This window comes from Arvicanthis niloticus, chromosome 26 (assembly GCF_011762505.2).
Source record: "Arvicanthis niloticus isolate mArvNil1 chromosome 26, mArvNil1.pat.X, whole genome shotgun sequence".
NCBI classification, from domain to species: Eukaryota; Metazoa; Chordata; class Mammalia; order Rodentia; family Muridae; genus Arvicanthis; species Arvicanthis niloticus.
This window is the reverse complement of record NC_133434.1, coordinates 14271440-14299175: the sequence shown is the minus strand read 5'-3', so window position 1 is coordinate 14299175 and position 27736 is coordinate 14271440. Positions and strand designations below refer to the sequence as shown.

At 41.9% G+C, this 27736-nt stretch overlaps 1 protein-coding gene and 1 pseudogene across 1 annotated transcript; both read left to right on the top strand.

The window, feature by feature from the left end:
• The first annotated feature begins 5459 nt into the window (after positions 1-5459).
• On the top strand, positions 5460-25979 carry Pafah1b2 (platelet activating factor acetylhydrolase 1b catalytic subunit 2). The gene is made up of 6 exons (XM_076925018.1): positions 5460-5612; positions 12828-12915; positions 15727-15816; positions 16765-16881; positions 19441-19563; positions 23320-25979. The coding sequence occupies exons 2-6, from the start codon at positions 12835-12837 to the stop codon at positions 23596-23598; spliced, it is 690 nt and encodes a 229-aa protein (XP_076781133.1). The 5' UTR covers positions 5460-5612; positions 12828-12834; the 3' UTR covers positions 23599-25979.
• LOC143439133 (small ribosomal subunit protein uS12 pseudogene) lies at positions 17744-18377 on the top strand (annotated as a pseudogene).
• Positions 25980-27736: the final 1757 nt, after the last annotated feature.

The window sequence follows — 27736 nt, the reverse complement described above, 5'->3', positions numbered from 1 at the left end:
TATAAACATCCATGTGCATGTTTTTGTGTGTACATAAATTTAAAACTCATTTGCATAATTACAGAGGCAAGTGACTGTTTTCCACACAGTGACACTTCATTTTGTTTCTTGAAAAGTGACTAAATTGGTTTGCATGTTCACCATCAAAGAATGGGCGTTCCCAGTCTTACCAGGCTGGGGTTTCACCAAATAATAATTGGGCGGTGAGATCTTACTGTTTGCATATCATTCATTTATTTATTTAGTACTGAGGATTGAGCTTAGGACCTGGCACATGCTAGTTAAGTCCTCCATCACTGAGTTACTAGGACCTGGTACATGCTAGTCAAGTCTTCCATCACTGAGTTACTAGGACCTGGTACATGCTAGTTAAGTCCTCCATCACTGAGTTACTAGGACCTGGTACATGCTAGTCAAGTCTTCCATCACTGAGTTACTAGGACCTGGTACATGCTAGGCAAGTCCTCCATCACTGAGTTATATCCCCAATTCTTCCTTCCTGTCTTTCTCCCTCCCTTCCTCCCTTCCTTTTTCTTTCCTCTTTGTTTCTCTCCCTCTCTTTCTTCCTCCCTCCCTTTCCTCCTTTCATTCCTTCCTTCCTTCCCATCTTTCTTTCTTTCTTTCTTTCCTACCTCACTCTTGTCTTTTTTTTTTTTTTTTTTAATATATATACAGAGTCCAGGCTCTTATTAAACTTGAATGGTCAAAGGTGACCTTGTACTTATGCTCCTCCTGCCCTTGTGTCCTGGGTGTAGGGATTACAGGCATCGACCATTATGCCTCCTGCTCTTCTGCTCCTGTCTCCCAGGTGTGGGGGTTACAAACATGCACAATTGATTATGTCTGGTTATATGGGCTAGGGTTTGAATGCATACTCCAGGCAAGCACTCTACTGGCTGAGCCCTCATCCTAGCCTTTGAACTCTTGATGCTCCTGACTCAGCCCCCATAGTAGCCTGATTTATGAAACATTAGGCCAGGCCCAATGCTGTTTGAGTTACAATTTGCTAATGACACGTCCTTCTATGTTTGTTTGCCATGTGTACATCTACTTTGGACAGGGACCTGTTCAGATTCTTTTGTCCAATTCTCAGTATGTAGCTCAAGCTGGCCTCAAACTCAGGACCACCCTGCCTCACTTTAATTACTGCTGGGATTACATACATGTGTGTGCACCACCAAGTCAATTCTTTTGCTTATTTTCACAAGGAGAGTCTTTGCTTTTGTATTGTTTTGTATTTTTAAAATGTTGGGGCTGAGGATAGTCCTTAGTTGTAGAACATTTACCTAGCTTGTGTGAAGCCCTAGGCTTGCCATCCAGTAGCGTGCATAGCCAGGCAAAGTGAGCTTTTTATTATATTTAGATCTATTTTGCTTTGCACTGTAGAAATCTCCCCAAATCTGCTCTTATAGATGTAATAAATTTCTTCTTTGTAGCTATGTAATACTTCATAGTATGGTTGGTCCATTTCATTAAACATTTACTGTGGATGGTTTTTTTTTTGTAAAGATTTATTACTTATTTTAAATTTTATGTTATGGGTTTTTCGCCTGCATGTACATCTGTGCACCACTTTAGTGCCTGCTGTTCTCAGGGACCAGAAGAGGGCATGAGATGCCCTGGAACTGGAATTATAGGTGGTTGTGACCTGCCATGTGGGTGCTGGGAACAGAACCCAGATCCTTTGGAAGAGTGGCAAGTGCTCTTAACCACTGAACCATCTCTCTAGCTCCCCAGGTTTACTTATTTTTATGCATGTGTATGTGTGTGTATGAGTCTGTGTGCACTTCATATATGCATGTGCATGCAGAGGCCAGCAGACAGCATCAGATTCTCCTGAAGCTAGACTTACAAGTGATTGTGAGTCCCTGCCTCAGCCTCCAGAGTAGCTGGGTTTGACTGTTCATTCATTTATTTATTTTACATGAGTGATGGAAATTGAACTCACGTCATCCGGGAAAGCAGTACATGCTCTTAACTGCTGAGCCATGTCTCTGTTCCTCCATCCCCTATTAGTGGTTATTCCTGCTTGGAACTGCCATTCTCATGTCTCAGTCTTATCTGCACACAAGGGCACTTCTATTTCCATAGACAGAAGGCTTGGGGGCGGGGGGTTGGAGTTCCAGACCTGGAATCAGCCTGAAGTTGAAGCCCAGCCCTTCATGTTCCTGTTCCTGTTCCTGTTCCTGTTCCTGTTCCTGTTCCTGTTCCTGTGCCACCTGCTCTCTCTGCGTCATAGTTCTTTACTTTCCCCTTCATAACCATACAGTAGATACGACCCATAGAGCTGAAAGAATTACATATTTTGTAGACAGAGAACAAAGGATTCCTGCAGGTTCATGGCCAGGTTGTCCTACAGAGCAAGTTGTGAGCTAGCTATGGTTATATAGTAAGACCCTGTGTCAAGAAAAAAAAAGAGAGAGAGAGAAAGAGAAATTTTAAAAAAAAGAAAAAAAGAGATGACAAAAGAATTAAATTTATCATATACGGAACATAACATAGCACAAAATAAATAATAATTGTCATCTTTCATTGTTACAAGATAGATTTTTTTTTCAGGGTGGGGATGCCGTAGCATCTCTGTAACCAAGGCTGGCTAGGACCTTACTATGTAGCTCAAGCTGGCCTTGAACTGAAAACAGCCTTCCTGCTTTAGACTCCCCAATATTAGAATTACAGGTGTGAGATGGCCACAGCTGGTCTCTCAAATAGATTCTTAGCAATGGGCTTGCTTGAAGGGTAGGTACATTAACATATATATTTAAACAAAGAGCCTTGCTATATTATCCAGACTATTCTTAAACTAATGGGCTGAAGGGATCCTGCTGGGGCTGGAGACATGACTCAGTGGTTAAGAACACTGGTTGTACCTGGATGGTGGTGGCATTTGCCTTTAATCTCAGCACTGGGGAGGCAGAGGCAGTCGGATTTCTGTGAGTTTGAGGTCTGTCTGGTCTCTAGAAGAGTTTCAGGACAGTCAAGGCTATATAGGAAGAACTTGTCTCAAACAAACAAACAAACAAACAAACAAACAAACAGTGTATTGGTGGGTCTTCCAGAGGACACATGTCCTATTTCTATCCAGGCAGCTCACAATTGCTTGTAACTCCAGTCCTAGGGGACCTGATGCCCTCTTCTGGCCTCTACAGGCACTACATGCACATGGTGTACAGAAAGACATGTAGGTAGAACAATCTTAAACATAAAATGAAGGTTAAAAAATGAAAAAATCAATAAAGTGACCTTCCTGCCTTGGTTTTCCCACTGGCTGGGACTACCAGCATGTAACCACCCACCAGGCCTAGCCTTCAATGAAATTATATTCATGGCTGTTGGGCAAGGGAAGCTCAACACAAAGCCCCAGTGTCTGCCCAGCCTGACACTGACTTGTCAGCCTCAAGGACACTGCTCCAGTCATTGCACATCTGAAGGGACTACTTAAAATTCTACTTTATTGGAAAAGTATATGCTGTTTTAATCATGTGTATTCATGCGTGTCTGTCTGTGTGGGTACATGCATGTAAGTGTAGTTGACCATTGAGGCCAGAAGAGGGCATTGGATCCCATGGAACTGCAGTTGCAGGGCATTGTAAGCCATGGGATGTGGGTGCTGAGGAACCAGCTTGGGTTCTCTACAATAGTAGTAGGTACACTTAAACCACTGTGCCATCTCTCGAGCCCCAGGATTTTCAAATATAGAATGTCTCTCTGGGTTCAATCTATAGTACAACCAAAAATGAGGAGCCTTAAGGGCTTAAGAAAAATCTTTTAGAGCTGAGAATGTAGCTCAATTGATAGTTTTTGTCAAAGATGCATAACGTCCAGGACTTGATCCTGAAGGACTGTGTGAGATCCCAAGCATGGTGGCACCTAGGAAGGGAGGAAGCAGGAAGGTCCTAAGTTCATAGCTACATAGTGAGTTGGAGGTTATCCTGGGCTATATCTTCCATCTTAAGAGTAAGCAGCAATCTGGGTTTCTAATGAATAGAAGATAGTTTCAAAATGTGTGTGTTTGAGATATGTATGAAGGTAGTATCAAAATATGTGTATGTGTATATGTGAGGGGGGGAAGATGCAGAATATTAGGGTGTCTTAGAACTTCTCTTGTGATAAAACACCGTGATTAAAAGCCAAGTGGAGAAGAAAGGACTTATTTCCCTTACAACTCTCAGATCACAGCCTGTCACAGAGAGTAGTCAGGATAGGAACTTGAGCTATAAATGTTGTTGCTTACTGACTTAATCTGTGTGCTTTCTCATACAACTCAGGGCCACCTTTGTGGGTGGGCCTATTAACTATTAATCAAGAAAATACCCCGCAGACTGCCTACATGCCAATCTGATGATGGCATTTTTTAAAATTTAAATTTCCCTTTCTCAAATGACCCTGGTTTGTGTCATTGACAAAAACAATCCAGACATAGGGCTTTATTATTGGAGACCAATTCAAGCTGTTTTTTTTTTAAATCAATGTATTTCTAAACTGTTTAAATAATTCTTTACATTCCCAGACATTCTCTTGAGCAAACCACTTAAAACAGCACTTACTGAGCTCCTGCTAGTTAGTGTACCATATGTGATTGGAATATCTGCAGAAGAGTTAAGGAGGTAACAGCAAAGCCATTTATTATCTTGATAAATTTATTTTGCATCTGAGATAATACAAGCAGCACATAACGGTGATTTGAAATCTTATTTTATCTCGATAGTTTAGGTTTCAACAACATTCTCGATCAGTTTCAGAGTCTTGAAATGCTCGGCAATTCTCTACCTTGGGTTTGAATGAATCGTATCCATCATTGAAGAGCCAGCCCTGGCACTGCTCCACCAAGTTTCCCTGCTAATGATGACGCAATCTCTTTGGCCCTCCTCTTGGCACTGATCCGTCCTGCACTTATCCAGCCGTTAGCATCTAATCTCAACATTGACTCTGTATGTTGATACATCCTCTAACCTGGATGGATTTTTAAGGTAAAGGACTGGGGGTTCTGTCATTCTCCCAGTGGTATCTATCACCTTAGAGACAGTGACCCACAATTTCTAATACCATCATAGAAATAGATATTCTGTTGGTAAATGTAGGGGACTGCAGTTTTTAACTTCGAGCCTATTTCTCCCCATTCTCTGCAATCTGGTTTATCCCATCGGTGGAGGAAATCAGGTTGAATGGCTGAGAAGGGAATGGCGTCAGCGTGAGGTCAAGCTACACTGTCTCTAAGGCCATCTCCGGCTGGTTTCCATCATCCTATCAGGACAGGCAGGCAGTAACAGGAAAGATGGAGGCTCAAGTTGCGCTCCAGTCGGGGAAAGAAAGAGAACAAAGTCGGTAACTTAGCAGGGACGGTTGAAGCCCTGTGCGCCGAGCAAAGAGCGCGGACCGCGAGGACCCGGGAGGCGCACCCGCCCGCAGCTAGCCCCGCAGCGAGGGGCGGGACTTCCGGAAGCCATTTGCCCGAGTGGCAGGGGGACCGGAAGTGGAGGCGCTGCTGGTTGGTGCTGGGGCCCGAGGAGGGGACGCGCGCCGGAACGCGGCTGTCGGGAATCAAGCGAGCGACTGAAGCGCAACCCGCCGACGCCGCAGCCGCTGAGGGCCCTCACGGACCCTCTGCCTCTGTGAGTGCATCGCGGGGGCCGCGGAGCCGGGGCTTCGGCAGCGCGGGTGGGACCCGCGGGCAAGACGGTATTGTGAGGCCCGGCTCCCCTCCCCCACCCTGCCCCTCCCCCGCCGCGCCCCGCGCCGTCGCCCGGCAGGCCCTCCGGGGCCCCGCGCAGTCTCGACTGCCCTCCGGCGCCCGGGGCCCGCCCTGGCTGGTGGGTGAGCGGCCCGCGAGTCCCCTGGCCCGGCCTCCTGCCTCAGCTGTTGCCTTTTCCCTCCATCCCCGGGCTGGGACCTCTAGGCCCAAGCCTGTGACTAGGTTGTGCTTTTTTTTTTTTTTTTTTTTTTTTTTTTAAACGGATCACACTCTCGTCGAAAACTGTCTCCTTATTAGAAACTTCTCTGTTGCCTTCGCTAATACATCCCGAAGACCCATGTCAGGGATCTGAATGGATGGTTAGAGGCTAACCTTAAGAGTCACCCACTGCATTCGGCGACAAGGCCGAGACGTTGGTGATTTAACTGATGGCTACCACCAGCTAGGTAAATCTGTCAGTGGGTAGCTTTTTTTTTTTTTTTTTGGAGGCGTGTTTCCCCTCCCCACCCCTTGTGGTCCATGTCCACTTAGCGGGGCCGAGCCTGTGGTCTACAGGTTTGATTTACTCATGGCAGTGACTCATTATCCCGCTTTCCCTAGCTCCCAGGCTGACGTTGCCTTTCACCATTTGTATGGATCTTAAGAAAACCCAAAGCTTTAAAGCCTTGGTGTCTCTGAAGAGCCTGGCTATGGACAAAGGAAAGGGCACCAGGATGCTAAGAGCAGGTCGTAGAGTTGCGTTTTCTACAGCTTTAAGTTGGGTGGATAGAATGGGCCAGAGGAAAAGGTGTGGAGAAAAGAGAAAATACACACTTATCTTTGCCTTGGTTGGGCCTTGTGTCTGCCCATAGGTTCCTTCTCTGGGCACATTGTTCTGACTTAAAGGTTGCCTCCTTGTGGGAGAGTAGGGAGGGGATCCTTGTGCATTAATTTGTTGGCATGGGCACTTGATAATAAATTATGGATGTGCTGGATCCTGGGGGGGCCCGCCCACCAGAGACTGAAGCAGAGTATTCTGGACGAGGCTTGCCTTCCTCTTCAGAGTAACCCTGCCAACTCTCTGAAGCAAAATGAAAAGCCTCAAGCCTTAATGGAAGCATTCTAAATCTTTTCATTCTCATTCAGAGGTTCCAGCAAGGTTTGTGGTTCACACACACACAATCCAGTTGAACTTGAGGAGTTGTCATTGTTTTCTTGGGATTGGCTTCCACACCACTCGTGTAGAAAGTCTGGTGCTTTGTCGTCCAGGTTTAAATTAAGTGGAGAAGATAGAAAGTTTAGGATTAGGATTGCCTCCTCTTCCTGGAGAATTTTGAAGGACAACAAAATTTCCTCTGCAAAATAGTTTTTCATGGATATGTACACAGTTGCCCGCCTTTTACCTCTCTCTGGTTAGTTTTTTCTTACCAAGCTTGCTGTTCGCTGGGTATTTGGTTATTATGACTCAGTAAGGTGAGGTGGGAAGGGTTGGGTTTTGTTTTTTGTACTGCTAGGGATTGAATACTGCCACTGGAAAGTGGAGTTAAAGACAGTTAGGAGTGGTGATGTGGTTGCTGGGAGTCAAACCTGGGACCTCTGGAAAGAGCAGTAAGTGCTCTTAACTGCTGAGCCAGCTCTCTCCAGCCCCATCCTCATTTTATATAAACTCACTCCTGAGATAGGGTTTCTCTTTGTAGCCCACACTATGTTGGAACTGACTGTGTAGACCAGGCTGTCCTCAAACTCAGAGGTCCCCCTGCCTCTGCCTCGTGAGTGCCAGGACTAAAGATGTGCACCACTCTTCTGAGGGTGGCTATGGTAGGAAAATGGATCAGGAATCCCTGTGACTCTTTTTTTAACTTCCATAGGATACTCTCTGGATGACTCCTGATTCATTCTTTACTTTTAAAATTGTATTTTTTAAAGCATCACTTATTTTCATGTGTGTGTATGCATATCATTTGTATGCAGTACCAACAGAGACCTTGACGCTGGAGGCACAGATAGTTGTGAACCACAGTATGGGTGCTGAGCCCTGGTCCTCTGCAGGAGCAGCCAATGCTCTCAACCACTGTCTCATCTCCTGCCCCCCAAAATGTCTGCATTTAAATTTTCATATTATATTTGTATGGTGTATGTGTGGGGACCGAACACACAAGCCATAGAAAGCACAGTGACTGTCAGACATCAGGGGACAGCTTTGTGGAGTTATGGGGATCATTAGACTTGTACAGCAAGTGCTTTACCCGCTGACAGCTGAGCCATCTTAACAGCCGAATTTTTTGTTGTAAAGAACACCATAGTTTATATTATCTGACTTCCAAATAAATGCATGACTACTTCCTTCCTTTCTTGCTTGCTTGCTTGATTATTTATTTATTGGTTTTTTAAGACATGATTTCTCTGTGTAGCCCTGGTTGTCTTGGAACTCAAATCTGTAGACCAGTCTGGCCTTGAATAAATAAGAGATCCACCTGCCTCTTCTGCCTTCAGTGCTGGAGTTAAAGGTGTGTACACTAAGCTTTTTTCTTTCTTTTGTTTATTGTTTATTTCTTTCCTTTTTTTTTTTTTTTTTTTTTTTTTGATACAGGGTTTCTGTGTACAATAGCCCTAGCTGGTCTGGCTCAGTAGACATGGCTGGCCTCAGGCTCAGAGAGATTAAAGGTGTGTGCTAACACACCTGGCTTGGCTAGACCTCTGGATTGTTTCTGACCCGGCCTAAAAAGAAGAGACAGTAGGGGGTTGGAGAGATGGCTCAACAGTTAAGAGAGCACTGACTGCTCTTCTAAAGGTTCTGAGTTCAATTCCCAGCAACCACATGGCTCACAACCATTTATAGTGAGATCTGGTGCCCTCTTCTGGTCTGCAGTCATGCATGCAAGCAGATAATCTTTTAAAAAAAAAAAAAAAGAGAGAGAGAGAGACAGTAGGAGTTTATAGGTCAACTTTCCATATCCGGGTTTTTAAAATGTTGCCAAACTGCAGGCTTCTGTGAAACGGTGGAAGTTACTTTGTATTGTAAGATGTTTGATTTGGCAAAAGAGTCCAGGAGCCAAGTGTCCGGAGGCACCAGGTGTTTTCACTCAGTGTTCTGCTTTCGTATTCATGATTGGCGGGACTGTCGAGTCTGGAATACTTTTTATAATCTTCTCCCAGTTATAACTGCCTTTTAACTTTAGGCACGGGACTTTCGTTCCTCTATGTCTTCTGTGTCCTTTAATTTTGCCTGTAAAGAATATTGGAACATATGACTATAATATTGCATACCTGTAATCTCAGCAGCTGCAAGGCAGAGTAGGTACTGCAGCAAGTCAAGACAACCAGAGCTGCACAGGGAAACCCTCAAAACAAAAATGTAAGGTTTGGGGTTCAGATGGAAGGACTTTGCTCAGTGTTTGGAGAGAAAATAAAAAATAAGTGAAACAACATGGTAAAGTAAATTTTACCACGTTCATGCAATGTATTTCTATATAAAATAGCATTCTTTGTTCAAGAGTAATAGACTGAGTGCCAGATAGATGGCTTGGTGCTTTGCTAAACCTGAGTTTAACTACAGGACCCTGGTGGCGGAGAATAGAACTGACTCTCTTCAAGTGTTCTTTGACCTCCACACACTGAATCTGCAAGAGTGTAATTAAAATAAATAAATAAATAAATAAAGAGTTGAGTTTTAAAAAGAGTCAAGTCGTGGTGGCATTCACCTTTAATCCCTGCACTGGAGAGGTAGAGACAGTCAGATCTTTGAGTTTAAGGCCAGCCTGGTCTATAGAGTGAGTTCCAGGATAGCCAAGGATGGATTGGGGCTAGCACTAATGTTCAGTGGTACAGTGCTCACCCAGCTTGAGGTCTTTAGGTTCAATCCCCAATGGCACACAATGGAACAAACCAACTATTCTACAGACAATAGTAATAAACTGAATATTCCTAATTCAGTAATCTGGAATTTCCTTCCTGCTTAACAGTTTTGCAATAGAACAAATTCCTTAGATATCTTTGACTAGGTAACCCTGGCTGTCCTGGAACTTGCTATGCACACCAGGCTGTCCTTGAATCGACAGATCTGCCTGTCTCTACCTCTTGACTTCTGGGATTAAACTGACTAAATAGTAAGTTCCTAATAAGTGTTAATTGTAAATGTTTTAGATGGATGTTTACCTGATGGACCAGTTCAGAAAACTCATTTTTAAGTAAAGACCCAAGATGTTAGAGTTTATTCAGGCCTGCTGTCTTGAGAGTAGATTGTGTTACCAGATACATAAAATGAATCTTCGTAATTTAAAGGGGAAAAAAATCACTACTTTTTCATTAAAAAAAAAAAAAAAATAGCTACAGTTGACCTTGAATTTCTGACCTTCCTGCTACTTTCTGAGTTCTAGGATTATGGACATGCACCTATGATTTCCTATAGTGCTAGGAATTGAACCCAGGGCTTCAGGCATGCCTAGGCAAGCCATGCTACCAACCAGACTTTATCCCTAACCCCTAGTTGTGTGTTTCTGTGGGTGCACATATATAGTAAGTGCACTATGAAGGTCAGACATCAAACTTTGGGTGTTCCTCAGTTACTATTACCACCACCATCCTTTGGAGACAGGGTCTCAATATGTAACTCTGGCCTACCTGGAGCGTGCTGTGTAGACGTTTGTCCTCAAACTCAAGAGATAGATCTGCCTCTGTCTCTCAAATTCTGAGTTTAAAGCTGTGTGTTACCACACCTTGGGCGGTGTCACTCGGTTATGTTTTTCCTCATCTTCATGAGCCCATATGTGGTTTCTCGATAACCAGATGTTCCGGATTAGGGCAAACTGGCCATTGTACTGGTCAGCTAGCCCTAGTATCTGCCTGTCGTCACACCCCAGAGCTGGGATTATTAGCATACACTGTCACACCTGACTCTTTCTCTCTTTCTTTCTTTCTTTCTTTCTTTCTTTCTTTCTTTGTTTCTTCTTTCTTTCCTTCCTTCCTTCCTTCCTTCCTTTTTTTTTTAAACAAGAATGTTGTTGGTTTTGAATTTGAGTACCTCCACCCTCCCCAGTTTTGTCTTACTAAGTACTTTAATTACTGTATGGCTACTTGTGTGATGTTTTAGTAGCTAGTGAGCTCTAATTGTTGCTGTAGTCAATTTTTACTTTAAAATTTTTCATGTATATGTATTTTGCCTGAGTGTGTGTCTATATATTTTGGTCACACTTGGTACCCAAGAAGGCCAGAAATGAGTGTTGGATACCTAGGATCTCCAGTTAAAGAAAGCTGCTATGTGGGTCTGGAATTGAACCAGATCTTGTGAAAAGAGCAGCCAGTGCTCTTAACCCCTGAACCTCTCCAGCCTCTGTTTTGTTTTTTGTTTGTGTTTTTAAGATAGGGTCTTTATAAATAGCCTTGGCTGTCCTAGAATTCACTATGTAGGCTGGTCTACGCTTGAATTAATCTAGATCAGGCTGGAAAGATGGTTCAGCAGTTAAGAGCACTGACTGCTCTTCCAGAGGTCCTGAGTTCTATTCCCAGCAACCACATGGTGGCTCACAACCATCTGTAATGGGATCCAATGCTCTCTTCTGGTGTGTCTGAAGAGAGCTAAAGTGTACTCATAAACATTAAATAAATAAATAAATAAATCTTTAAAAATTAATAAATAAAAGAAGTGACCTAGATCTACTTGCCTCTGCCTCCATAGTGCTGAGATAAGAGATGTGCGCCACAGCGCCTGCCTCTCTGTAATTTTTTAAAGCATGCAAATGTATGATATGTGTGTGAACGCCAATGCCACTGTGTGTGTGGGGGTGTAGATGATCAGAATACAGTTTCACAGAGTTAGTTCTCTCCTTCCACCAAGTGAATTGAGATCCATCTCGAGTTGCCAGGCTTTCTTTCGTTTGATTGGCCACTGTAGTCATTCTTTGTCTGTGTTTGTTTGCATGCCATTTGTCTGCAGGTGCCTGTGGAATCTAGGAGAGGTTGTTCTACCCCTTGGAGTTGAAGTTATAGGCAGTCATGGGTGTTAAAAATCCAAACTCAAGGCCAGGCAGTGGTGGCGCACGCCTTTAATCCCAGCACTTGGGAGGCAGAGGCAGGTGGATTTCTGAGTTTGAGGACAGCCAGGGCTACACAGAGAAACCCTGTCTTCAAAAAACCAAAAAAAAAAAAAAAAAAAAAAAAAAAAAAATCCAAACTCAAGTTCTCTACAATAACAGCAAGTGTTCTTGACCACGGGGCCAACTCTGCGGTTTGGTTCCCCGTGTAGTCATTTTTGAGTATGTAGTTCTAGCACCCTTTTGGCTGTGATGTGATTTCAAAGTCCTGTGTCTAACTTCTTAAGTAATTTGGTGCTACATCTGAAATGTAAATAAATACAATATTCAATAAAAAAGAAAAGAAAGTAATTTGGTGCTTGCTAAACCTGTGATCGTGAAAACTTAACATAGAATGGGTATGTCAGGTAAAGTGTATATTTGGAGTAGAATTTGTACATTTAATCGTAGTCACAGGCAGAGGGGTAATGGGGCCAATGATTTAGATGTGATCTTCCTTCATAAGTGATGTGAAATGTCCAAAGTTTAGTGGTGATATATGTTGGAGACTTAAGCACTCATGTTCTAGAATTCATCTCTGTTAAAAGTCAATCCTACGTCAGTTTCTAGGCAAAATTCATAATAAAATAGATGTTGTTAATAATTTTTCTTTTAACCTGACAAATAGGGGCTGGAAAGATGTCTCTGGTTAAGAACACTGACTGTTTTTCTGGAGGACCCAGTTCAGTTACCATTATCCATAAAAGCACCTAACAGTCTTCTGTAATTCCAGTTCCAGGTTATCTGTCACTACATGTGTGTGATGCACAAACATACATACACACACACACACACACACACACACACATATATATATATTAATTAAAACATCTATACATAAAGTAAAACTAAATCTTTTAAAAAATAAAGTAGTTGGGCTAGTATTGTACACCTTCAATCCCAGTACTCAGGAAGCAGAGGCAGACAGTTTTCTGATCTACATAGGTTCTAAGACAGCCAGAGCTATGTAGTAAGACCCTGTCTCAAAAAAAATAATTAACAAACAAAAAAAAGTAGATAAAACCTGACAGTATTTTGTACGTTAATGTTCTTGTTATAAATGAAACATGACAGACATTTCTCCTCAGGTATAGAATGAGCCAAGGAGACTCGAACCCAGCAGCTATTCCACATGCAGCAGAAGATATTCAAGGAGATGACAGGTGGATGTCTCAGGTAAAGGGTAATGCTTAAGGATTACTTCAGTGGGCTGGATCACTTCGTTTTGTGTTTGTGCACGAACTAGCATGTGTTTGCATGCATATGGAGACCAGAGATTTGGTGTCTTCTTCAGTCAATTGATTTTCACGTTACCTTTTTAAGAAGTGTCAGTCATTGAACCTGGAGCTCATTAATTTGGCATGACTAGCTGGTTAGTCTATTTCAGAGATCCTCCTGTCTCTGCTTCCAGTGCTGGGGCCAGGGTTTGATTGGTTGGTTGGCTTTATGTTTCATGTTTACTTTATATGTATGTATCTGTTTATGGTACCCGAAGATACAAAGACTACCAAGAGTTGTGTTTTGGTTGGTTGGTTGGTTGGTTGGTTGGTTTTGGGTTTTTGATACAGGTTTCTCTGTGTAGGCCTAGCTGTCTAGGCTTGTTTGTATGTTTTGTTTTGTCATTGAGACAGTAACTTCTGATACTCCTGCATCTGTCTCCCAAGTGCTGAAATTACAGGCATAAAATGACAGGGTTTGAATCCATCGCCTCACACATGCAAGTAGATAGTCTACCAGCTGAGATTCCCCAATCCTGACTACAGTGTTTAAGAAAAAGAAATAACCTGTAGACCTATTCCTGAAACTATATCAGAAAACTGTTGCCTAGTTATGCAATGGTGAGTTTGTGGCCAGCCTTCTTTATATAGTTTAGTTCCAGGGCAGCCACAAGAACAAAGAAGTAGTTTCTTAACCAAGTATGATAGCACATGCTACCTAAACCTCAGTAGATTGAGGCAGGACTACCAAGAGTTCAAGGCCAGCCTGGGCTACATAGTTAGGTCCTGACTTAAGACAAAAAGGCCACAAAGTAGGGCTGGGGCTGGACATGTGTTTCAGAGATAGACTTTGGGTTCTAGTTGAATTCTATTCCCAGCACTACGAAACCAACAAAACCACACTGATACATACATACTGTTTTAGCTGGCCGTGTGGTTCATACCTCTAGTTCTGGTTACTTGGTAGACTGAGGCAGAAGGATCACTGGAGGCCAGCAGTTTGAAGTCAACTTAATTGAAAGGAGGGAGAGGGATGGAAAGTCAGACATGCCACTACTGGGTTACTTCTGCTTATAAACTTGTATTAGACTGAAAAGGTCTGATCTCTTAACAGTTTAACATTTGGATACTCCAGCTATGTTCAGAGTATGTACTATGTTATATCTGAAAGCTGTCAGTGCTACCTCAAGAAGCTGAGAAGGAAAAAAAAAAAAAAAAAGACTCAGGTCTTAATTAGATCCTGGTTCAAAGATAAATTTAATACTTAACTCTTAGAGAATCTGAAAAGACTGACTATGGACTGGATGTGAGATGTTAATGGAAGTATTTTGTATTTTCTTAGTATGGTTTCATAAGAGAACATCCTAACTTGTAAATGTTTGCTGAATACTTAGAGATAGAGGCATGGGTAGCATGGGTCTGGAGAGATGGCTCAGTCATTAAGAACATTTGCTACTTAATTCTGAGAAGCAGAATTCAGATCTAGCACACAGTTGGGTGGTTCACAAAACACCTGAATCTCCAGCTTCAAGGTTAGGATGTCCTCTTGTGGCTCCCCCATTCACTCTCATAAATTCACAAGTGCATGCAGACCTAAAGTAAAATAAAAGAGAGAGGAAAAAAAAAAGAATTTAGCACACACCTATCTTCCCAGCACACTTGGGAGATAGAGGCAGAAGGATACTGAAGTTCAAGGCTAGCCTGGGGTATTCAAGACAGTTAATAAGTGACTGGGTGTGGTGGCAAACACATTTACTACAGTGCTCATGGAGAGGCATGTGGATCTCTTGAGTTGGAAACCCTCTTGTTCTATATCTTGAGTTCTAGGCCAGTCAGGACCAAATAATTGTGAGCTGTCTCACAACAGCAAAAACTTAAGTAGTGTAACAAATACATAGCTCTACAAAGAAAGCAAATGTAGAACATGTCATAATAGAAGTTTGCATAAGTGCGGTTGCATAGGTCTAGATTTTCAGCACAGACACCAGGAGGAGGATGCTGCAAGTTTTGAGGTCAGCCTGGTCTACATAACAAGTTTCCTGCCAGTGAGACCCTGTCTTGAAAGGTTTCTTGGGGAAGGCGGTAGGTCTCAATGGGCAACTTACGAGAGCTGGTTCTCTTCTTCTACCATTTGTTCTAGGATTCAAACTCAGGTCTGCCTGTAAGAGCCTTTGCCTAATACTAGATCATCTTGATGACCCCCAAAACATTTCTTTTTTCTTTCTTTTTTAATTATTTGAGGAAAAGATAGGGTGCTTGTGGTGTTGTTTTAATAATATGAAGCATTGTGATATTCTGGATTTGTTAGATATCCTATGAATATCTTGACTCTAAATCTAATAGAGTGAGAAGTATGATAAAGGTAGAAATTAATTTGCAGTCAGCTACAGAAAAAAGAATAAGCTTTAAACTAAAAAGGATGGCCGGGCGGTGGTGGCACACACCTTTATTTAATCCCAGCACTTGGGAGGCAGAGGCAGGCGGATTTCTGAGTTCGAGGCCAGCCTGGTCTACAGAGTGAGTTCCAGGACAGCCAGGGCTACACAGAGAAACCCTGTCTCGAAAAACAAACAAACAAACAAAACTAAAAAGAATGGATCATTTGGTTAGTTTGCTTTTTGTTTGTTTTACAGTATTGGGGATGGATCTCTGGGCCTTGTACATAAAGAATGTTTTATAGTACCTGGTCAGACAGCTGTTCTTTTTAGGCCAACAAATTGCAAAAGGAAAGAAATACTAATTTCTTGTTTTTCTTTCTTCTTTAAACCAGCATAATAGGTTTGTTCTGGATTGTAAAGACAAAGAGCCGGATGTGCTGTTTGTGGGAGACTCCATGGTACAGTTGATGCAGCAGTACGAGGTAAAGCAGAGGGCGTTTTTGGCTCCTCCTCTGTGTCCACTGATCACCTGCAGTCTTTGATTTCAGGCTTAGGAGTCAGAGAAAGAGTGCCAACTACAAGGGAAGCAGATCTGCCTAGTGGGATGCTTGGTGCAGTCTGTTTGTAACAAAACTCTTTTTTGCTCTGACTTTCAAAAAGTTTGCTGTATTAGCCTAGTGATAATGTCCAGTTCTTCCTTCTATTTGTTTTGCCCGTTTCATGATTCCCGCTAATTGTGTTCTTCCACTTTCTAACTTATTGTATATTTTTATAATGGGCTTTTTCTTTTTTTCTTTTTCTTTCTTTCTTTCTCTCTCTCTCTCTCTCTCTCTCTCTCTCTCTCTCTCTTTTTTTTTTTTTTTTTTTTACTGTTAGGCATTCTTCCAAAGTAAACTTAAAAGAAAATTGAAAATTGAGTTTTATTTCTTTTTGGTTTCTTTTCTTTTTTTGTTTGTTTGTTTGTTTGTTTGTTTGTTTTTAATAGTTGAATTCATGAAATGTGTTTCTTGAGCTGACAGCTTGATTTGATGACAGAGTTGGTATCTGTTAGTGGACATTAGAATGTGCTGTACAGGTCTCTGAGCTGAGACCCAGTGTTTTCAGTGAGCATGGTAGGCTTTCCAAGCCCTTTAAGTGAATGACATATTGTTTCCAGTGCTCACATTTGAATAAAGAATATGGAAGATTAGCTGGGAATGGTGGCACGAACTTTTAATCCCAGCATTTGAGAAGCAGAGGCAGACGAATTTGAGTTTGAGGGTTAGCCTGGTCTATAAAGTGAGTTCCAGGATAGCCAGGGCTACACAGAGAAACTGTCTCAAAAAACAACAACAACAACGTTAGTTTTTGTTATTAAGTCACATTGCAAGTGAAGACTTTCCAATGATTTTGTTTTGTTTGTTTAACTAAGTCATGTGCTTTGTTTTTAGATATGGCGGGAGCTGTTTTCCCCGCTTCATGCTCTTAATTTTGGAATTGGGGGAGACACAACACGACATGTTTTATGGAGACTAAAGAATGGAGAGCTGGAGAACATTAAGCCTAAGGTGATAAAACTTACTTTTAAAAGAGTATAACTAATCTTGGGTCTTTCAAATGCAGTTGTTTGAAGTGTGAAAATTTGCTTCTTTAAAGGCCTATTTCATGATTCTGCCCTTTGCCTCGTGCTTGTTTATAGAGGACATCATTGCTTAGGAACAATCTGAGGCATGGATGGACTCAAAGAGAACCCAGTCTGGTGTTTGGCTGGGTTGTATTGTGATTGTTCTGAGTCTTCAGCTGTAGGAGATGATTTGATGCACAGAGTGTGTATAGGTGTGTGGAATGTGGGCCTGGGCAGTACAGTGGCGAGCAGAGCCATGACTCGTCAGGAAATGCTGAGCACATAAACAAGTGTGCAGCCACGTTCTCTGAGTTCTTGTGAAGAAAGTTGGGACAGATGTGAACAAACATCTGTAATAACTTTCACATTATGAACATCTGCAGTTGATGCACTGCATATAATTCTTTCAACCCCTAAAGGAAGAAAACGAGAAACAAAGGAGAGTCACTAATGACAGTTGCTTTCACTGGGCATGGTGGCCCATGCCTTTAAATACAGGCAGAGAAAACATTGTGAAGACTCCATCCAGCTCCATCCCAGGGACTCCTTCCTTGAGTGCTCTGTGAATTTATATTACAGGCTTTGCACTCCTGGGTATGCACTTTTGCAGTGTGTTTCCAACCAGGGAGAAGTCTTCCTGTGATGGGGAGCACTTCCTTAGATTCCTCTTTAAGATATATGTTTGTAGCTGGGTGATGGTGGTGCACGCCTTTAATCCCAGCATTTGGGAGGCAGAGGCAGGTGGATTTCTGAGTTCAAGGCCAGCCTGATCTACAGAGTGAGTTCCAGGACAGCCAGGGCTACACAGAGAAACCCTGTCTCGAAAAACCAAAAAAAAAAAAAAAAAAAGATATGTTTGTGATGGGTCCTTCCTGCACTGCCTCTCTCTTTCTCTCGGGCCTGTGGTGCCGGCAAGATGGGCAAGTTGGGCAGGTGTCATGGTCTCTGTAGTGCCCGGAAGCTCCACGGTCACCCACGGGACCAGACGTGGCATGATAGACAGTACAAGAAAGCCCAAGTGAGCACAGCCCTGAAGGCCAATCCATTTAGGGGTGCCTCCCATGCAAAGGGAATTGTGCTGGAAAAAGTAGGGGTTGAAGCCAAACAGCCAAATTCTGCCTTCAGGAAGTGTGTCAGGGTGAAGCTCATTAAGAAGATCATGGCATTCATGCCCAGTGATGGCTGCTTGAACTTCAGTAAGGAAAATGATGACATTCTGGTTGCTGGATTTGGTCGGAAAGGTCATGTAGGTGATATTCCTAGAGTCCGCTTTAAGGTAGTTAAAGTAGTCAATGCATCTCTTTTGGCTCTATACAAAGGCAAGAAGGAAAAACCAAGATCATAAAATCTGACAGTGGAAATACAGTAATAAAATTTCATATTCTGAAAAAAAAGATATATGTTTGCTAGAAAGGTTTCATTCATATTCAGTAGAGTTCATTGTTCTTTGTTGTGTAGTTGGTGGATTTTATGAGATTAATCTTTTTTGTTTCTTCCTGGTATAATTTTGCCACCTTTTTAAAAAAATTCTTTTATATGAGTACACTGTACCTGTCTTCAGACACACCAGAAGAGAGAATGGATCCCATTACAGATGGTTTTGAGCCACCATGTGGTTGCTGGGAAATGAACTCAGGATCTCTGAAAGAGCAGTCAGTGCTCTTAACCACTGAGCCATCTCTTCAGCCCTTTTTTTGTTTGCTTGTTTTTTGTTTTTCAAGATAGGGTTTCTCTGGGCAGCACTGGCTGTCCTGGAACTCTGTTTGTAGACCAGGCTGGCCTCGAACTTGAACTTACAGAGATCCACCTGCCTCTGCCTCCAGCTTCCAAGTGCTGGGATTAAAGGCATGCAACCACCCCCACCTGGCTAATTATGGTACTTAAATATTAATTTGCTCATAATTTATCTTGACACATAATATTAGGCATAAGTCATTGTTTTTTGTTTTTGTTTTTAGAAATTTGATTGCATTTATTCACGTGTATGCATGCATGTGCCACAGTGCATATAAGTAGAAGTCAGAGGGCACCTTGTAGACATAGGTGTTGTCTTTCACCACGCAGGTGTGGGTATTGAACTCTGGCAGATGTAGCAACAGGCGCTTTACCCAACAAGCCATCGCACTCGTGTTTTCATTTTCCCAGTTGAAGTTTCCCAGCATCATCTGAGGAGCCTATTCTAACATTTTTTTTAAAGTTTTTATTACATTTTTATTTGTTTTGCTTATGTCTTCACATGCACATGTATGAGTGCACACACTGCATGATGCTGTAGAGGTCAGGGGACACTTGTGGGAGTTGATTCCTTTTTTCCACCATGTGGTCCAAGAATTGAACTTATGTCTTTATGCTTTCTGACAAATGCACTTACCTGTTGAGCTTCCCCATTTCTCACCTTCGCCATTTCTCTGATTTTTTAAAAATAAGCTTTTTATTTAAATGTCTTAATATTCTTTTATTTCTTGGTCTTTATCTTCTCCTCTTTTTTCCTTCTTCATTATAGGTCATTGTTGTCTGGGTAGGAACAAACAACCATGAAAATACAGCAGAAGAAGTAGCAGGTGGGATTGAGGCTATTGTACAACTTATAAACACGCGGCAGCCACAGGCCAAGATCATTGTACTGGTGAGTAGTCTTTTTGGGTAGAGATTTGTTGTATCTTTAGATCTACTCAGAAATCTTTTTTAAAAGGTTGTCACTCATCAATATGGAGTCTTTAAGTAGAAGCAGTTTCTGATAGTTGTTTGTATCAAGTGGAATGGTTCGGAGGAAAAGTTATGGAGAAATGTGTATGCAATACTAGTAGTTTGGTTTTATATTGTAGATGCTGAAGAGCCAGATCTTGGTGTGTGTCTCTTTGTCTGTCTGTCTGTCTGTCTGTCTGAAGACAACCTATAAGTATCAGGACTCACTGGACAGACAGTGGTGGTGCATTCATTTAATCCCAGCACTCAGGACGCAGAAGCAGAGGCGGGCAGTTCTCTTTGAGTTCCAGGCCAGCCTGGTCTATAGAGCAAGTTCCAGGACAGTGAGGGCTACATAAAGAAGCCCTGTCTCCAACTCCAGCCCTGCAGCCAGGGGAAAGAATTAGTTCTCTTCTACCACTATGTAGGTGCCAGCAATCAAACTTGGGTCGTCAGGCTTGGTGACAGCTTTCACCTGCTGAGTTATCTTGCCAGCTTCAGATCTTAGTGTTTCTTTCATGGCATTTAATTTAGTTGTTGATGCAGCTGTTGCATCGTGTGCCTTATTCTAGACTGGTGTGTTATGACTGAGTTTAGCTTTGAAGGAGCTTCTTGGGAAATGCTGATGTATGAATGATACAGGATAAATCCTCCATAGATACTCTTGGTTTTAAAGTGGATATTAAGGAGCTGAGGGCATATAACTCAGTGGTAGAATATTGTATAGTATGTGTATGACCCTAGATATGATCCTCGGCACCATAAATAAATAAACCGAATTTAATAGAAGTATTGGGGCTGGAGAGATGGCTCGGCGGATAGGAGCACTGACTGCTCTTCCAGAGGTCCTGAGTTCAATTCCCAGCAACCACATGGTGGCTCACAACCATCTGTGATGGGATACAATGCCCTCTTCTGGTGTGTCTGAAGACAGCTACAGTGTACTCACATACATAAAATAAATAAAGACATCTTTAAAAAAAAAAAAAAGAAAAAAAATATTGACTATGGTCTTTTTTAAAAAAGATTTATATATATATATATTTTATGTATATGAGTACACTGCAGCTGTCTTCAGACACATCCCATTACAGATCCCATTACAGATGGTTGTGAGCCACCATGTGGTTGCTGGGAATTGAACTCAGGACCTCTGGCAGAGCAATCAGTGCTCTTAACCACTGAGCCATCTCTCCAGCCCGACTATGGTCTTAATAATACTGAAACATGAAACACTACAAGTAACAGATCTATCTGATAGGGAAGTGCATATTCCTGACTAGCTGACCCATAAGCTCCCAGGAATTCTTCTGTCTCGGCCTCCCATCTCAGAAGAGGCATGCTGGGATTGTAGCTGCCTATGCTGGGCCTAGCTTTTCATGGATTCTGGGCACCTTGGGTCCTCATTCATGAGCAGTGAGCACTTTACCCATTGAGCAATCTCTGTGGCCAGAAATTTAATGTCTTATTTTAGAAACAATTTAAAATCAAAGGGAGTGGGGGAATCAAACAGCATACCTTGGTACTTTTACTAAGGAAAAATGTTATGCAAATACATAAACTTTTTTTTCGTAATTAGTTATTTTGTATGTGCTGTACAAACTTCTGTGTATGTATAAGGGGGTCAAAGGACAACTTAAGGGAGTTACTTTTTCTTCGACCATGTGGTTTCTGACAATTGAAGTTAGATCATCAGGTTTGTCTCGTCTTTTCCCATTGAGCCATCTCAATGGCTTTATTTTTTTCTCATTCTATATAAATCTCAGTAGACATGTTAGTTACCCTGATCGTGAGAAATATTGCCATTCTGTATGATTTGAGAGCTGGAACAAAGTATGTGATCATTAGTAATTGGTCATCTTTCCTGTTTACTCCTTCTGGCTCAACCAGACTTTGCTGAGTCAGCATTTCTAGCATGTGAAATACTAGGTGCCCAGCCCTCAAGCCCCCAACCTTTTTTTTTTTTTTTTTTTTTTTTGAGACAGGGTCTTCTGCATCAGACTCAATATGTAGCTGAAGGTGACCTTAGCCTCCAACTGTGAGGGATACAAGCACGTGCAATCACTCAGTCACTCAGTTTACACTTAACAGTGATAAACTTGGTTGTAGGACCAACTTCATCATTGGAAATGTTTTAACATAACAGATATGGAGGGAGATGGACCAGTGTGACAAACTGAGAATTCTCTGTGGCTTTTGGAGAAGTATAAAATTATAAGCAAATTGGCAACTAAAGCCCCAATATATTACTGAAAGAACTAGAGTAGATATGTATAAGAATGTATTTTTAGTATATGTTTGTGTTTTGTAAAGTATAATTCACAGTAAAGATTGGCACTGCAGCTCATGGTGGAACTCTTGCTTTGCAATCATGAGGCCCTGGGTTCATTTCCCAGTACTACCAAAATAAGTGAGGAAAAATTAAGTACCCACAATAAATCTGTCCTTGAAAGGAAACGTCTTACATACCCTGTAGGAGCAATTAGGGACCCAATTTTAAGTTTCCTTGTGTGCCATCACTAGGTATCAGCCAGCTACAAGGATGGCAGTGTCTGGCAGTACAGTTCTGTGATGGAACCAGTTATCTTTGAAGATGACTTTTAGTTTGCATTGATAAAATCTTGCTCTAGACATGTGATATTTCTCTTTATCATAGTAGAAAGACAGATATTTGTTTGAAATTTGTATTAGATCATTAATATACAAGTTAAAATTAATTTAGGATACATTTGTCTTACCAGGTGTGTAATTTATAATTCATATCTTTCATTAAGACAGCTTTGCAGCTGTGATTCGACTTCTGTTTCCCTCCCTCTCTCTCTCTCTCTCTCTCTCTCTCTCTCTCTCTCTCTCTCTCTCTCTCTCTTTCTCTCTTTTTGTTTTTGTTTTTGATACAGGGTTTCTCTGTATAGCCCTGGCTGTCCTGGAACTAGCTCTGTAGACCAGGCTGTCCTCAAAATTACAAGAGTTTGCTGCCTCTGGAATGCTGGGATTATAGGCATGTGCCACCAATGCCTTCAGTTCTCTTTCTTGTAATGTATTATAGTGTAGCTTTTTCTGGCATTAACAGAATATATAGAGAGAAATTGAGGCATATAGAGAAAGAATTGAAAGGAGGACATACTGGTTTGGGGAGGACTAGTGGGAGATATTTTTAGTAATTGGGATGAATGGCAATAAGTGTCTGAGCAAAAGTATATGTGTATTATTGTGAAGAGGATGATGAAGGCTGTGGATGTGGCTCAGTTGATGGAGTGCTTGCTTGGCATGCAGTGAAGCCCTGGGTTCCATTCCCAGTACCACATAAACCAGATGTGATGATACATACCTATAATCCTTAGCTTGTAGTGAGTTTGAGGCCAGCCTAGGATTCATGAGACCTTGTCTCAGAAAACAAAGGTTGAGTAGAGAAATATTTAGAATATAAATATTTAGTGATCCTGTAATAAATATGAAGTGTGAGATGAGAGACCTGGAGTGTTGGAATGACGGTTGATAGAAACCACGGACAAGAGAAGATGATGCACTTTTTAGGGCATGCTGACGAGCTCTCGGGAGCATTCGGTCTGAGGGTAGAAGTCCAGTGGACTTCAGAAGCCCTAAAAATGATCTTGGCCAAAGGGATACTGGAAATCATAAGTAAGCAAAGAAAAACAAGTAACCCTCTCTGTTAATGCTCTTCTGTGCTCTGCCCCAGGGTCTGTTACCTCGAGGTGAGAAGCCCAACCCTTTAAGACAAAAGAATGCCAAGGTGAACCAGCTTCTCAAGGTTTCCCTGCCGAAGCTTGCCAATGTGCAGCTCCTGGATATAGATGGGGGCTTCGTGCACTCGGACGGTGCCATCTCCTGCCACGACATGTTTGATTTTCTTCATCTCACAGGAGGGGGCTATGCAAAGATCTGCAAACCCCTCCATGAACTGATCATGCAGTTGCTGGAGGAAACACCAGAGGAGAAGCAAACCACCATTGCTTGACTGGCCCCATCAGTGTTAACAGCATCCCAGCTTCCTCAGATCAGTTAGACCACTGGCACTACAGAATCCTTTCTTAAGGCACTTTGCATTGTACAATGTTCCTGGATGCTTGTATGTTTGAAGGGGAGGGATTTAAATTGGTCCTGTATATAAAGGTTTGTTTGAGAGAGGAGAAAAATTAGCCAAGGAAGATTCATTTGAAACCACAAGGGGACTTTTTAGTTGTTTATGACACATTTGTAGAATTATCACTGTTTTTCCTAGGACAACATCAAGCAAGAGTACAATATGAAGAGTCTTTTCTTGGCCCTTTTTTCTATGGATTATGTCATGTGTGATAATTATCACATCTACTTGGCTTTAAACTTATTTTTGGTCCAGTTTTAAGGTTCATGAGTTAGTATGTTGTGTTATTTTGTTTGATTCATGTATCCTCAGTATTTTTATTAACATATAGCATCAGATTAAACATGCTTGTCACTCCAATATGGGAGATGCTATAGTTACAAGTGAGTTTGTTCCTCTCAATCTTAAGCAGTGAAAACAAGGTCTGGGGACTGTGGGATATTGTTTTTATTGCTGCTGATTATCATGTCTGTAATAGACCCGTGCATGCAGCCCTTCCTCCGCTTCCCCTTCATCTCTTCACAGGTGGGTTATTTACATTGCAAACTTTTAACTCATTTTTGATCTAGGACTTGCACTGCCATCAGGATGACTGTGTGGTGTTCTGTGATGTAGGGTCTGTGTAATGTTAATCATCTAGAGTTTGGCTTGTCATCCTCCAACCTGTTGTTTCCTTTGTTTTGGGTGTAGGAGGTCAGAGGTGGGGGGGGTCAGAATTGTTTCCCATTCCATAATGCCTGATGTTATTTCAAGTTTTATATTATCTTAAGGTGTATATGTTTGTTTTCGTTTTATATATATTATATATAAATAGATATATTTTACAGTACTGGAATCAAACCCAGGGGCCCAGCACATACTAAGCAAGTGCTCTGCCACTGAGGTAATCCCTAGCCATGTTTGTTTGTTTGTTTGTTTGCCTGTTTGTTTGTTTTTTAATTGGTTTAATTCTTAAATTCTATCAGTAAAAAAAATGGTTTTTTCCATGGGAAACAGTGAAGCTGCTCTCACAGTAGATGTGCTATTTTTATCCTGTTCTTGTTTTTGTTTTTTGTTTTTCGAGACAGGGTTTCTCTGTATAGTCCTGGCTGTCCTGAAGCTCTGTAGACCACGCTGGCCTTGAACTCAGAGATGACTTGCCTCTGCTTCCCAAGCGCTGGAATTAAAGGCATACGCCACCACACCTGGCTTTAGATGTGCTATCTTTATTCTACCATTTTAGTAAAGATAAATAAACTAGGTTCCTTTTTTGGTCTTTGAGACAGGGTCTCATGGTGTAGCTCTGCCTAGCCTGGAATCTGCTATGTAGAGCAGGCTAGTGTGGAACTCACAGAGATCTGCCTGCCTCTGGACTCCTGAGGACTGAGAGGAAAGGCATGCACCACCATGGAGATGGCTCATTGATCTTTTAAGATTCCTTATATAATTTAGTGTCTTTGTCGAGATTTCAAGAGAGCTCTTCACATTCCTACTGGTTTGCTTGAGCTACACAAACTGCCACTTGAGAGAACAATAGATTATCGATCATCCAATAGCCAGTGGACCCGTATAAACTGGATCTACAAATATTTTCACTGGACAAGGTTGGGGATTGAATTAATTCATTAAATGTGCTCTGCAGTGGTTTTGTTTAATGGTCACATTCAGTAGCAATGATCTGGGCTTTATGTTCTGCTTACAGAGCAGCCATCAGGGTTGTTAGAGGAACTGTTGTTGGTTTGAGCTGAGACCTACACCTGACTGAGAAAGATAGAAGTTGAGGTGTTTTTTCCTGGTGAGCATCTGTGTAGGAATTTAATGCATAATGTTGTGAATGTATCATGTCTTCATTAGCAACAGGAAGATACACCTGGTGTTTACTAAAATTGTTTACTACAGTCAAATTTCCTTTTATTTTTTTAGTAGCCCATCTTCTGGAGTTTTTCAAGACATTGTTTTCTGAACCAAGGTATAACTTTAGGAAGGAGAGTTAATTAAGCCAGAATTTTGTGTGTAAAAAGAACATTTCCTACCCAGGTGTCTCTGTGTTCCTTGGAGAGTGGGAGTATGGATCCATTAGGTCACTCCTGCAGCATGCGCTTATAGTTTGTTTCTCTTGACCAATGAAGAACTAGTCCTGTGAGCTGTCTTTCGGCTCCTGCATATGTGTATAAACCTCAGATGTTACTACATTTTATACCTACCAGCGCTCTTCAAGCAATAGTATTTGAACCACTAGCCTTTTAAATAAAACTCGGTCCTATTGCTAATGTGCAGATACGGAGTCCACTGTCATTTCTTGCCAGGTTTGTTTGTGCTGTTTTAGGGGGGGAAATTGTTGATAATTTTTTTCTTTGGTTGACATCCCAGATTGCTTCAGTGACAGAACTGGTTAGTCTCTGTGGTTTTTTTTTTTTAAAGATATGAACAGAACTTTGTCATTGGTTAAGGGGCCAGCCAGCCAGCACAGATACTGCTTTGTTCCTTTTTTTTTTTTTTTTTTTTTTTTTTTGTAGGTGGGGTGGTGATTTTCTTAGGTTGAGGCTACACGTACCCTGGCTGCCCTTGAACTTTTGGTGATCCTCCTGTCTCTGTCTCTCCAGTCCTGAAATTACAGGCTTATTCCACCATTCTTGACTTGTTCTGTTCCTTTCCCAACATGCTTTTTCTCTTGAGACAGGGTCTCTGTGATGTAGTGCAGTCTGCTTACCGTGTAGCTGTGAATGACCTTGAACTCGGTTCTGCTTCTGCCTTCTGAGTGTTGGAGACACGGCTCTACCGTGGCAGGTTGGAGATGCCATTAGATTGTAGATTCCCATTGGCAGTGCTCGGTCCACCGTGGCAGGTCTGCAAGGACTGTTGAGGACGTCTATCCAATCCTGATACTTCTGTCAAAAACCTTCACCCAGTAAATAAGTCTTGACCAGCTAGCTCATGCCCTGTACTTAAGAATTATAACTCATTGTTTTTTTTTTTAAAAAAAAAAAGTCCCAATTTCTGTTTGCATTTTCAACCTAACCGCTTAACAGCTGTCTGCTCTGCCTGAAACATGTCTGTGCTAAGGTGTGTGAATATTGCCAGTTTTCTATTTATTACAGTGATGAAGAAACTAGAGACTTAGGAAAGGGGAACATGGCCAGCTCCTGACGCTGAGCAGTTTGTGTGGGAGCAGTGAGTGGGGGCTTGCCAGTGGTCTTCTTCAGGACCACTTCAGCAGGCTGACTGAACCTCCCCAGGGGAGCTTTGGCAAAGGCCTCTTGACTAGAATCCATTCTGTTCAGGCTCATTTAATATAAAAGTCAACATTTCACTGCAAACTTATTGATGTCTTTCTGTTTCTTTTTATGGTAGTTAAGATTCCAATGGAAAAAGCAGGGATGGGTTTTCCTACCTTATTAACGTAATGGATTCTTTGCTCATCTTATGTCCTGTGGAATTGTATGTACCAAATTGATTCCTTCACTTCTCACAGGGTTGGACACTAGGACGGGTGAGTAGTTATAAGTAACCCTGAGTAGATACATGAGAGAATGTTGTAGACCGGTCACAGTTTCCTTATGTAGCCTACCTGGCCTGGAACTCAGAGATCTATTTGCCCCACCTCTTAAATGCTGAGACAAAAAGTGTGCCCTACCATACCTGGCCTCACAGATAACTAATAAACCAGAAGCCAATCTTCTGACCCCAGTTTTTAAAGTTACAGTGTTTCGAATTTATTCACAGAACAGCCCATGTGGCACTACTTCTTTATTCTTCACACTAACAGTCACTGATTTTACTGCTTGGAACAGTTTCTCCTGTTAACCTGCAGCTTATACTTAGATGATTTGCTGTTCTGGGTTCCTGTGCCTTCTAGAGAGAAATGCTTCAGGATACCTTCCCAGGTGTTCTACGTGATATAGCCCCACATAGCTGTTGGTGAGGAAGCTCAGAAATCCAAGACAGCCAGGACTGTACAGAGAAACCTTGTCTTAGAAAACAAACAAAAGAGGCTGGGAAATTGAATATTGATTGCATCCTCTTCAAGGTCATC